This window comes from Oryx dammah, unplaced genomic scaffold (genome assembly GCF_014754425.2).
Source record: "Oryx dammah isolate SB20612 unplaced genomic scaffold, SCBI_Odam_1.1 HiC_scaffold_28, whole genome shotgun sequence".
Lineage (NCBI taxonomy): Eukaryota > Metazoa > Chordata > Mammalia > Artiodactyla > Bovidae > Oryx > Oryx dammah.
Genome location: NW_024070212.1, coordinates 115205137 through 115215907, shown reverse-complemented (window position 1 = coordinate 115215907; position 10771 = coordinate 115205137). Strand labels below are relative to the sequence as shown.

Genomic DNA, 10771 nt, shown 5'->3' with positions numbered 1-10771 from the left:
TGCCCCAGCTGAGCCCGAGGCCCCTCTGGTCTCCACGCCCCTCCAGGTGAGCAGTCCTCCCCAACAGGCCCTGCAGCCCCCCCTTGCTCCTCTGTCTGATGCTGCCAGAGGCGGCCAGGAACTCCGGGCTTAAGTCCGGAGCTCTGCCCCCTCCTGGCGGGTCTTCTCCCTTCTTTTTGGCCTTGCTTCCTCACAGCAAATGAGGGACAAGGTGAGCCCCTCCCGTGTGGAGCTGTGGGCAGAAGGAATGGGTCCTGGGGCAGGCGGGACAGAGCCTGCGATGTGAGGGCTGGGGGCCGCCTCCATCCTCCTGCCTGCATTCCTACACTGTCACGGGGTGAAGCAAGAATTGCCTGTTGTCAGTCACTCACTGAACTCTGCTAGGAAATCACACCTTATAGGAACACCCCTGTCTGACCTGGGGTCAAACACTTTCCTGAGACCAGGCACACTGATTATAACACATCAATTATAAATGCTTTAAGCTCCAATCCTGGGTTCCACCATTCTCAATTTCATCTTTATCTACTCAAGGGGCAGTAATTCTCTTTTCAGGCTTCCCAGGTGGCACCAGGTAAAGAATCTGCCTGCCAATGCAGGAGATTCAGGTTTGATCTTTGGGTCGAGAAGATCCCCTGGAGAAGGAAATGGCAACCCATGCAGTATTCTTTCCTAGAGAATCCTACGGACAGAGGAGCCTGGAGGGCTACAGTCCATTGGGTCACAAAGAGTCAGATACAACTGAGCATACGCTCGCACACACAATTATATTTTCACCAAACACATCAGCCTAGAATCTTCTGTGAATAGCTTACCTTGTCTCGCAAATGATGTTCCGCAGCTTCAATATTCAGTGGATCATCAAAATTCAACAGATCCTTAAAAAGAAAGTCAGAGTAAACTGGAAAGAACCTGTTTTTCTGCTGTTACCACTCTTCATTTTATGAAACAGGCAACAGAAATTTAATCAGCAAATGTTAGAGTGATCTAGAGAGTTGAGAAAACTGCCGAGAAATAAACTTTTTGATGCAGAAGCATTGAACGTGAGACATTTTTTCCAAAATGGTGATTCATGGTTGACTGAGAGAAGGGTCGAATGTGTGTACAGATGACTTTCCAGTTTGGTGAGGAAACAGCAATCACCTTAATTTCTAATGCTATTTCTTATAATTGGGGAAGGACAAACCACTCTCAATATGAGCATTTATAAATAAAAATTCTGTTTTTCCTTAGAAACTCGTTTTCCCCTTGATTTTGTGATTAACAACTGTGTCTACTATGCTTTCATTCTGGTCTTGCCTGGGTTCCCCTTCATCTTTTAACTCATCTCCACAAGCACTGTACTCACAACCCAAGAGGAATGATGTCTGGACCCAAACTGGACGGAGGACAGTGCCGTTAGGTCAGCGTTCCCTGGCCTGAGGAGGAAGCACCTTCCCACCTCAGGAAAGCCCTGGGAGGGCTCCCCTCCTCCCGTCCTTCCACCGCCCGCCTCTCCACCAAGAATAATAAGCACAGGTCTCAGATCGGGGGCCACATCTAATCTTCATACTATCTACTCCTCTTCTGAAAGACCAGGGTAGAAAGATTTGTCCTTATGATGTCACTACTTTCCAAAGCCATCAATGGGTCATTGTAAAGAAACTGTATTTCTCCTCAGCAGAAACGTTTAACCTGGGGATCGTATTCCTGATTTGGAAATAAACATGGCTGTGACCAATATGTCACAAATAGAGCAAGGAAAACCTGTAACTCTATGATCATTTACAGCTGGGAAATTAGATTCCAAGTCCTAGAAACAGGCAAAAGTATGAACCATATATAATAGAAGACTACACCAAACACACAGAATTCTTCATCTTCTCGACTGTGTAGTGAATATATGAGGCATGGAAGAGTCTCTTGTGAGGCTCTGGGTGTTTTATTTGCTCAAGATGACAGGGCAAGGACGCAGGGGACTGTCCTGTGGGCTGTCCAGGATGGGCTCCTTTTCCTGGAGGGACCTGAGGTTTTACTCAGTAGCACAGCTTTTTCTTGCCCAAGGACAGGTCTTTGAAATTTATTTCTTTTAAAGCTCCTTTATGATCAAATATATTTAACTTATATGCAGAGTACATTGGAGAAGGCACTGGCGACCCACTCCAGTACTCTTGCCTGGAAAATCCCATGGACGGAGGAGCCTGGTAGGCTGCAGTCCATGGGATCTCGAAGAATCGGACACAACTGAGCGACTTCGCTTTCATGCATTGGAGAAGGAAATGGCAACCCACTCCAGTGTTCTTGCCTGGAGAATCCCAGGGACGGGGGAGCCTGGTGGGCTGCCGTCTATGGGGTCGCACAGAGTCGGACATGACTGACACGACTTAGCAGCAGCAGCAGCAGAGTATATCATGTGAAATGCTGGCCTGGATGAAGCACAAGCTGGAATCAAGGTTGCTGGGAGAAACATCAATAATCTCAGACATGCAGATGATACCCTTATGACAGAAAGTGAAGTGAAGTCACTTAGTCGTGTCCGACTCTTTGCGACCCCGTGGACTGTATCCCACCAGGCTCCTCTGCCCATGGAATTCTCCAAGCAAGAATACTAGAGTGGGATGCCATTTCCTTCTCCAGGGGATCTTCCCGACCCAGGGATCGAACCCAGGTCTCCCACATTGCAGGCAGATGCTTTAACCTCTGAGCCACCAGGGAAGCCCAAAGAGCCTCTTGTTGAAGGTGAAAGAGGAGAGTGAAAAGGCTGGCTTAAAACTCAACATTCAGAAAACTAAGATCATGGCATCCAGTCCCATCACTTCACGGCAAATAGATGGGGAAACAATGGAAACAGTGACAGACTTTATTTTTTTGGGTTCCAGAATCACTGCAGATGGTGACTGCAGCCATGAAATTAAAAGACGCTTATTCCTTGGAAGAAAACTATGACGAATCTAGAGAGTGTTCTAAAAAGCAGAGACACTACTTTGCCGACAAAGATCTGTCTAGTCAAAGCTATGGTTTTTCCAGTAGTCATGTATGGATGTGAGAGTTGGACCATAAAGAAGGCTGAGCACCAAAGAATTGATGCTTTTGAACTGTGGTGTTGGAGAAGACTTGAGAGTCCCTTGGACTGCAAGGAGATCCAACCAGTCAATCCTAAAGGAAATCAGTCCTGAATATTCATTGGAAGGACTGATGCTGAAGCTGCAACTCCAATCCTTTGGCCACCTGATGTGAAGAACTGACTCACTGGAAAAGACTGTAATGCTGGGAAAGATTGAGGGCAAGAGGAGAAGGGGATGACAGAGGATAAGATGGTTGGATGGCATCACTGACTCGGTGGACATGAGTTTGAGCAAGCTCCAAGAGTTGGTGATGGACAGGGAAGCCTGGTGTGCTGTGGTCCACGGGGTTGCAAAGAGTCGGACACGACTGAGCGACTGAACTGAAATGATGATCAAAAAGTCAAAACTCAAAGAACAGCTAATTGTGAAAAGCCTAAAGGTTGGTGACTACATGCTCCTTCATCCAAGCCAGGGCACCTGGGAGTGAAGCAGAGTGGAGCGTGGGGTGGCCAGGCCCCCAGGGGAGCCTAACCCGATGGAGGAGACCACAGGGAATGGAGCTGGCCCGTGCTGCCCCCGAGGCAGTAGGGACGCTCTCCTCTCCCCTCCCTCTGCTCTCTCCCCACCTGTTCCCCCGACCTCCCCATGGGTCACTCCAAAGCACCCTCAGTTCTTAACTCACTGTTCTTCTGACTCACAAAAGTGCCAAAGAAGAGAGGGGTTCAGTAATTCCCTTGTGTTATCCTTAATGCTATCTTTAAAACCAGCAGACAGAAATTTTTAAAAATTTGGAATTTTGGTCAACATACTTACAGTAAACAAAGAGTTTAATCCCCAAACAACATCCTGAAATGAGAAGAAAGAAAAAAAGAAGTTTCAGGTGAGGGTGGTCTCCAAGAGATGAACCAGTAAGTCAGCATATTATGAAGGTTAGATTTTTCAAAGTTGTTTTAAAAGGCAGGGCCTAGAGAGTTAATCAGCAAAGAACCGTGGGGAAACGGAGCCTGCACACAGGTCCAGTCCTCTCAGGCCCACCCTCACCACCCAGGGACAGCAGCCAATGCAGCAGCTCCACGACCAGCCGCTGCCCGCTCCTCATGACCTCAGCGCAGACCGAGGCCTCTGAGCGGTTCCAGGGAGGAAGGCTTTTATTGTCCATCCCTGACTGAGCCAAGGCACCGTGTGTGAAAATGTTACGGGATAGAGAGGCAAGGAGACAGCATGTGCACCACGCCAGGCAGCCCAGAGCCTCAGACAGGCCGACATGCTGCCCATGGCCCTTCAGGTTAAGAGGAGGGGGACGGTCACCACGAAAATGGCCTCGCTCAGAAGGCCACATCTCTGCGCTGAAGCCAAAGGCAGGCTGGGAACACGACTGCCCCCAGACCCAGTCTGAGGCGAGTGCTCCTCTAGGCAGGACCGACACCATGGCAGACAGGCAGGGGCTGTGACACTGTGGAGCCACTTCACTACTCAAAGATGGTGGAAGTCAGGTAGCTGCTTGCCACTCACTGAACACTGGCCAAAAGCCAGGACGCTGTTGATAAGGGTCAGGGAAGAGAGTCAGGGGCCCGGGGGCAGCAGCAAGGGAGAGCTCGGAGATGATGCACAGCCCATGGCGCCACATGGGTGCCCAGAACACACCCCCCGAAGCCCACTCGAGCCACGCTGGCAAAACACCTGGGGCCACTTCCTGAGTCCCTGTGGCTCCCCGATCACCCCCCGCCCCAAAGAGGCGCCCCCTCCAGCACACCTGGCCACGTTCGCCACCCCTCCTCCGTCCCCACCCACTGCTGGCAAGTCTGCACTGAGTTAGGGGAGACCGCTGTGCAAGCCCGGGGAACAGCGGGATGAGCCGGACAGTGAAGCACTGCAGCGGCCTGACGCCCCTCCAACCCGCTCAGGGAACCGGGGCGGGGGAGCCCCAGGAGGGCTGGCAGGCGGTGAGGGCAGCGGGAACAGGGAGGGCGGCCAGCCGTGTGGACGGGACAGCGTGCACACTGCTGTCCTCCCGGGAGGCTCCTTCCAGACAGGGAGGCCCCAGGCAGAGGCCTGCACTTCACCTTCAGCGTCCTTGTGGGGGCCCAGCCGGTGCCGTCGATCGAGTGTTCTCTCAGTAAGCTGAAACAGACGGAAAAGCGGAGCGGTGAGTGAGGAGCGGCCAACAGGCCCCGCCAGCCGCAGGTGCGCAGCTGGGCGCAGCGGCACGGAGCAGCTCCTGTCCGCCGGGCCCTTCTTTCCTCTGTGGTTTGCAGTCTCTGTATGGCTGAAGGACCAGGGAAAGGTTTACAGATACACGTACCCTCCAATGGAACAGGAGCCTGTCCACACACGCACGCATGCTTTGCTGCCTGCCAGCCTGAGAAGTGGCGAGCAGCCTCCCCTTGCTTCCAGGCGCTCGTCTCCCATTGCCACGGAGACCAAGCAGCCCCAGACGCATTCTGCCTACTGTGCACCTCCTCCTCTGAATCCCCTACTTGGAGCCAAAGCTCATTTTTCCAGTGGGGGGGCCCATCTTTTTCGTATCAATTGAAAGGACTGTTTACATACAAGGGGAGCAATCGTGCTGACACTTTCTCTTTCAAATTGTGTGTTTTTAATTTTAACGTGGCTAAATCTATCAACTATTTTCCTTCATGGTTTCTAGGTTTTGCAGCAGGTGACCATCTGTTAAATTCCTATTATATTTTGTTAATAACCTGATTTCCCAGAAGATGGTAGAAGTGACCAGAGAAACGCCCTCTCTGGACCACTCTGACTGGAGGAGGGGAGACAAGACACTTAGAATCTGAAACTGAAGATCACAGATTTCTAAAGTTTCAACCCTTAAAGGGCAGATAGTTAAAAGGGAAGATGCCTTTTTAAAAAATACACTCATAAAATGTATTTTTCACGTGAAAGTGGGTGTCCTCGTGCCCGCAGGGAGGACGGTGAGAGTTTGCACATGGCCTTTCACAGGTGCCGGCGGTCTCTGCGGGGTGAAGAGGGTGGGAGGACAGGACCCAGAGGCCGGGCCTGAGGATGAGATCACAGCAAGGGAGCACACAGCATGCCGGAGACACGCTCCAGATGGAGCGGCCAGGCCACTGGGTCACACGGCTGCCAGGGGTGGGCCAGGACTCGGCCAGGGAGCCAGCTCCAGAGCCCTGCAAGCTGCCTCACTGCCCTGCCAGAGAACATGTGGGATACAAGACAGACACAGCCCACAGGCTAAACTGACTTGAAGACCACCTCCACCCCCACCCTACACGACCTCTTCGGTTCTCTATGTTAGTGACCAGCAAGCTCTAGAAGCAGGAAACGGCTGGTTCCCGGTCACCTGCCCCTGGAAGGGCAAGGCCCCGGGCACCACGGGTCAAAGGCTCCAGGCACGTGCTCCTGCGCACGTCGTTTTGGTAGAGACTGTTTTGGTAAAGAGGACGCTGAAGGAACTTCTTGGAGGTGCAGCAGTTAGGACTCCGCACTTTCACTGCCAGGGCCTGGGACTGATCCTGGCCAGCGAACTAAGATCCCATAAGCCACGTGCGTGCAACCAAAAAAGCAGAAAAGAAAAACCACAAGAGAGGACATTTAAATATAAGTGGGGCGGTCTTCTGAAGCCTGCCATCCACATTATCCTCCCACTGTGAATTCCATTAATCACAGTTTCCCCTTTTATCTAAAATCAGCCACGTGGTGGGAGTGTGCCTCATTAAAATAAGAGGGGACGGGGTAAAATCCTTAGAGGGGGCATCCTGGGTGGATTGCAGAGGCCAGGCAGGGAAGGGGGAGCCGAGAGACCGCTCCAAAGCCTCCTGACTCCAGGCCTAGCCTCAGAGTGTCCTCTCGGGGGAGGTAACGGGTGGGAAGCCCAGCCTCAGAGTGTCCTCTCGGGGGAGGTGACCCCTGGGAAGCCCAGCCTCAGGCAGCACTCAGAGCACAGGAGATGGAGAGGACAGAACTCACCTGAGGCATATCTCACCGGTCTCAGTGATGTTGGGGTGCCAGATCCTGGTCAAGCATTTCACTTTGGGAGGCTGCAACACAGAAGGAAGAGATCACAGGCGCTCCAGAGCCTTCTGCATCTCCCACCCAGCGCTGGTTTACCGCGCTCCCGGCTCATCAGGCGGCGGTCCCAGATCCTGCAGCGGTGTCCGCACACCGGGCGCAGCGCTGGTCTCGCTGCGGGGGCTGCTGTCCCCGCACAGGACCCCTCCACGCCCCGGGGCTGATGGCACATGGTGCTGGCTGCAGGGCCCCTGCCCCCTGCCCCTCCCTGGGCCCCGGCTGTGGAGGAGCAGCCGCAGAGGCCTGGGGAAGGAGCTCTGCACCCCCAGACCCGGCTGTGAACCAGGAGCCCCTAGACTCCTTCACGCTACGTGGCTGAGCGGCTGAAGTGCTGCTCCCCACAGCAGCGCCGGTGCCCTTTGTGGATGTCTCTGAGGATGCTACTGTCATTTTCCTTGTCTAGATGTAAGTCCTAGTCCACTTAATACTTAAAAGGGGGAGAGAGAATGAAAAAGATCACGTGGGAATAAGACACATCAACATCACTTAGGATGGAGCGTGTTTGGATAATGTTCTTTTAATCTTACTCTATTTTAAAACCGATCACACTCATCTAAAAAAAAAACAAAAACGAAAGATGCTAATATGTGTGTAGACAAAGGTATAGCACTCTACCCAGAATAATTCCTATTAATTATGATGCACATTTTGGAGCCTCTTTTCGAGGCCATACACACAGGTATGTGTGACGCACAGTCATTTTTCTTTACAGAAGCAGGGAAACGTGCTGTACATTTTTTCACATTTATTCTTGTCATCATCTCAGATGCCTTTGGGCGTCCATGCATTCCATGGCACAAACACTAGTATTTAGCAAGCCAGTCCCCTGTGACCGAACACTTAGGTTCTTCCCACTTCTACTACAAAACTTCAATCAACGCTATCTTCACTCACGTCGGATGAAATACTTCACTGGGATGAAGACCAGGAACTGGGCAGGGGGTTCTGGCCAGAGCGCTGCTGCGGATTCAGTGCCAAGCACTCTCGCCTCCAGGGAGGTCACACGCCCACTCTTGCCTGCGTGGGTAGCCCCTTCCCCAGGCCCAGTCCACTGCAAGGTCACCTTGGTTTGAGGAGCATGACAGTTGAGTCTCAGAATCTCACCAGACAAGTCATCTCACAGATACAAAATCTTTGTAATGAAAATTTTTATCTTTGAGACCAAATCTAGAGAATATATCACCATCCAAATCTTCTGTACTTTTTCTAGTACTTTAATAGTGTCACCTTTCGAATCTGTATAAAACAAACATTTTTAAACACTTTTTTTCAGTACCCTCATTAAATTTTCTTCCTGATTTCAAAGCAACATGACGTCAACAGATTCCCCTGAATAATTAGTCCAACCAAGTAGAGGTGGGTATCTGAGGATTACAAAATTTAGGATCACTGGGAGCTGAAATCAATCTGAATATTCTCTAACTTGCTTTTCTGCAGGTAAATAGGAATGCATTTGACAGAACAAATACTGGCAGAGCCTGCACTCTCAGCAAGGCCTTCAGGCTCAAGAGGAAGGTCAGCCCTGCTGGCACTGTGCATGTGGTGAGTCTACTGGACACAGCAGCCTGCAGGGCAGATGGCACCACTGACTCAGCGTCTGGAAGGACGGAAGGCCCCTCCCTCCTCTGAGGCCCCAACGCACTGTCACCTGCCTGGTGTCCCTGCAGCTCCAAGTGTGGGGCCGCGCCTGCCCTCTCCTCCTCATCCCCTCACACCTTCCACAGCTGGAGGCTGTCCATGGCCCTCTTGACAGCAGTGCCCCAGAGAGAGAGCAGATCTCTGCACCACAACTGGGGACTGGATTCTGACACACACTTTTCACCCTTTTTCACTTTTCAATAGTCTGTGAACTATTCTCACAGAGCCCTACCACCTCTAAATCCAGACTAACCAGATGCACTGACCCCAGCTCCCACCTCGGGGGCTGGCCTCACTAGCCATGCTGCCACACGGCTCAGGGTTCGCATGACAAAGGCCACACCGCCAGTCAGCGGGGACAGGAGTGCTTCAGGGGTTAGCTATTCAGAAAAGTACAGTCAGATGCTCGCGGAGAGCTTCACAGAGCAGAAACAACACAGAGCTCTAAGAGCACTAGAACAAGCACAGACGAGCTACCTTGGGGTCGGAAAGCCTGTTACAAGCATTCCACAGCATGAAAAATTCAAGAAGGAAAAGTAGATTTGGCTACACCCTAAAACAAAAAGCCACAAGCTTTTACAGAACAACAACAAAAAGACGAATGAAAACGCGGAAATGTTTATGACACGGCTAAGTAAACTAAGAAAAAAGTTTCATATAATTTCTATATAGGAATGCTTATAAGAAAAACAAATACAACAGAAAAAAAAGGGGGGCCAAGCACATAATAATAGCCCATAAAAGACATAAACAGTTAATAAGGAGGAAAAAAAACTTAGCATCCTATTTAAAAAATGAAAATGCAAATTGCATTTAGATTTTATTTCTTTCCAAAAGAGCAAAAATAAAAAAATAATGAAAACATCCCACGTTGGTCACGGTTTAGGAAAAACAGTTTTCACACACTGACGATCTCTGGAAGGTAACTGAATCATATTGATTAAAAAGCCTTAAAATCAGCATCAACGACTCAATACCTGTGACTGCACTTCTAAGAATTTATCCAAAGGCAGCAAGCAGCAGGCACACATGTGCTGCTGCCCAGGACCGGCGTCACAGCACTGCTCATTCCAGGGGCCAGCGAACTACAACCCGTGGACCAAACAAGCCCGAGCGTGATTCCAAGTGGTCTACGAGCCAAGTGCAGCCTTTATATTTATTTTTAGAGGGTATTTTTGTTTTTTTTAAAGAATATATGACAGAGATCATATATAGTCCACAAGGCCTAAAATATTTACTATTTGGCCCTTTACAAAAGTTTGGCTCATATTATCAAACATTGGTCACCCAGTGATCAACCATAAAGGATTAATTTAAAACCATGATACATTACACAATTAAGTGCTCCTACTAAGGATGATATAATTATATACTAATTGACAAGAGAACATACGTTTTTATGATCTGATGATACATTGTACTATACTGCTGCTGTTGTGACTCTGCGACCCCATGGACTGTAGTCCAGGGTCCTCTGTCCATGGGATTTCCCAGGCAACAATACTGGAGTGGGTTGCCATTCCCTTCTCCAGAGGATCTTCACTATCCAAGGAGCAAAGCTGCATCTTCTGCCGTGGCAAGTGGATGCTTTACGGCTGAGCCACCAGGGAAGCCCATGCTGTACTACGCTGTAACGTTAAAAACCCCAAGTCACCAAGCCACGTGTAGCATGACAACCCTTGTATGTACGGTTAGATGTCGTGCAAAACATCCATCAGAAAGAGTGATGGTCATCTCTGATGCTGGAGAGAGACAACAGGTGACTAATATTCTATTTTTGCATACTGATTTTTTTCTCAATTTTCCATGGAGTACATAGATTACCTTAAAAAGAAGAGGGGCCAGTGGGCATCCAGGTGCTGCTGGAGGTGCCTCCTGCTCTCCTGGAAGCGTGGCAGGAGCGCACTTCCTGGCCCCTTTAGGGCTGCCCACGACCATGCTGCCTGATGCGCTATCACATCACCTCACTTCCAGGAAGAGAGAAATGCCGCCTTCCTGTCTCCTGCCTCAGGACGCGGCCTCCTCCCACAGCTCAGGTGGCC

At 50.4% G+C, this 10771-nt stretch overlaps 1 protein-coding gene across 3 annotated transcripts in view; it reads right to left on the bottom strand.

The window, feature by feature from the left end:
- Nucleotides 1-10771, bottom strand: part of UBE2F (ubiquitin conjugating enzyme E2 F (putative)) — a 45983-nt gene that overhangs the window by 1891 nt on the left and 33321 nt on the right. For all 3 annotated transcript variants that reach the window (XM_040231882.1, XM_040231884.1, XM_040231883.1), the window contains 4 exons: nt 6990-7060; nt 5108-5165; nt 3858-3890; nt 816-878 (listed from right to left, as the gene is read on the bottom strand). In XM_040231882.1, the coding sequence (XP_040087816.1) occupies nt 816-878; nt 3858-3890; nt 5108-5165; nt 6990-7060 (225 nt within the window). The remainder of the gene's footprint in view (nt 1-815; nt 879-3857; nt 3891-5107; nt 5166-6989; nt 7061-10771) is intronic.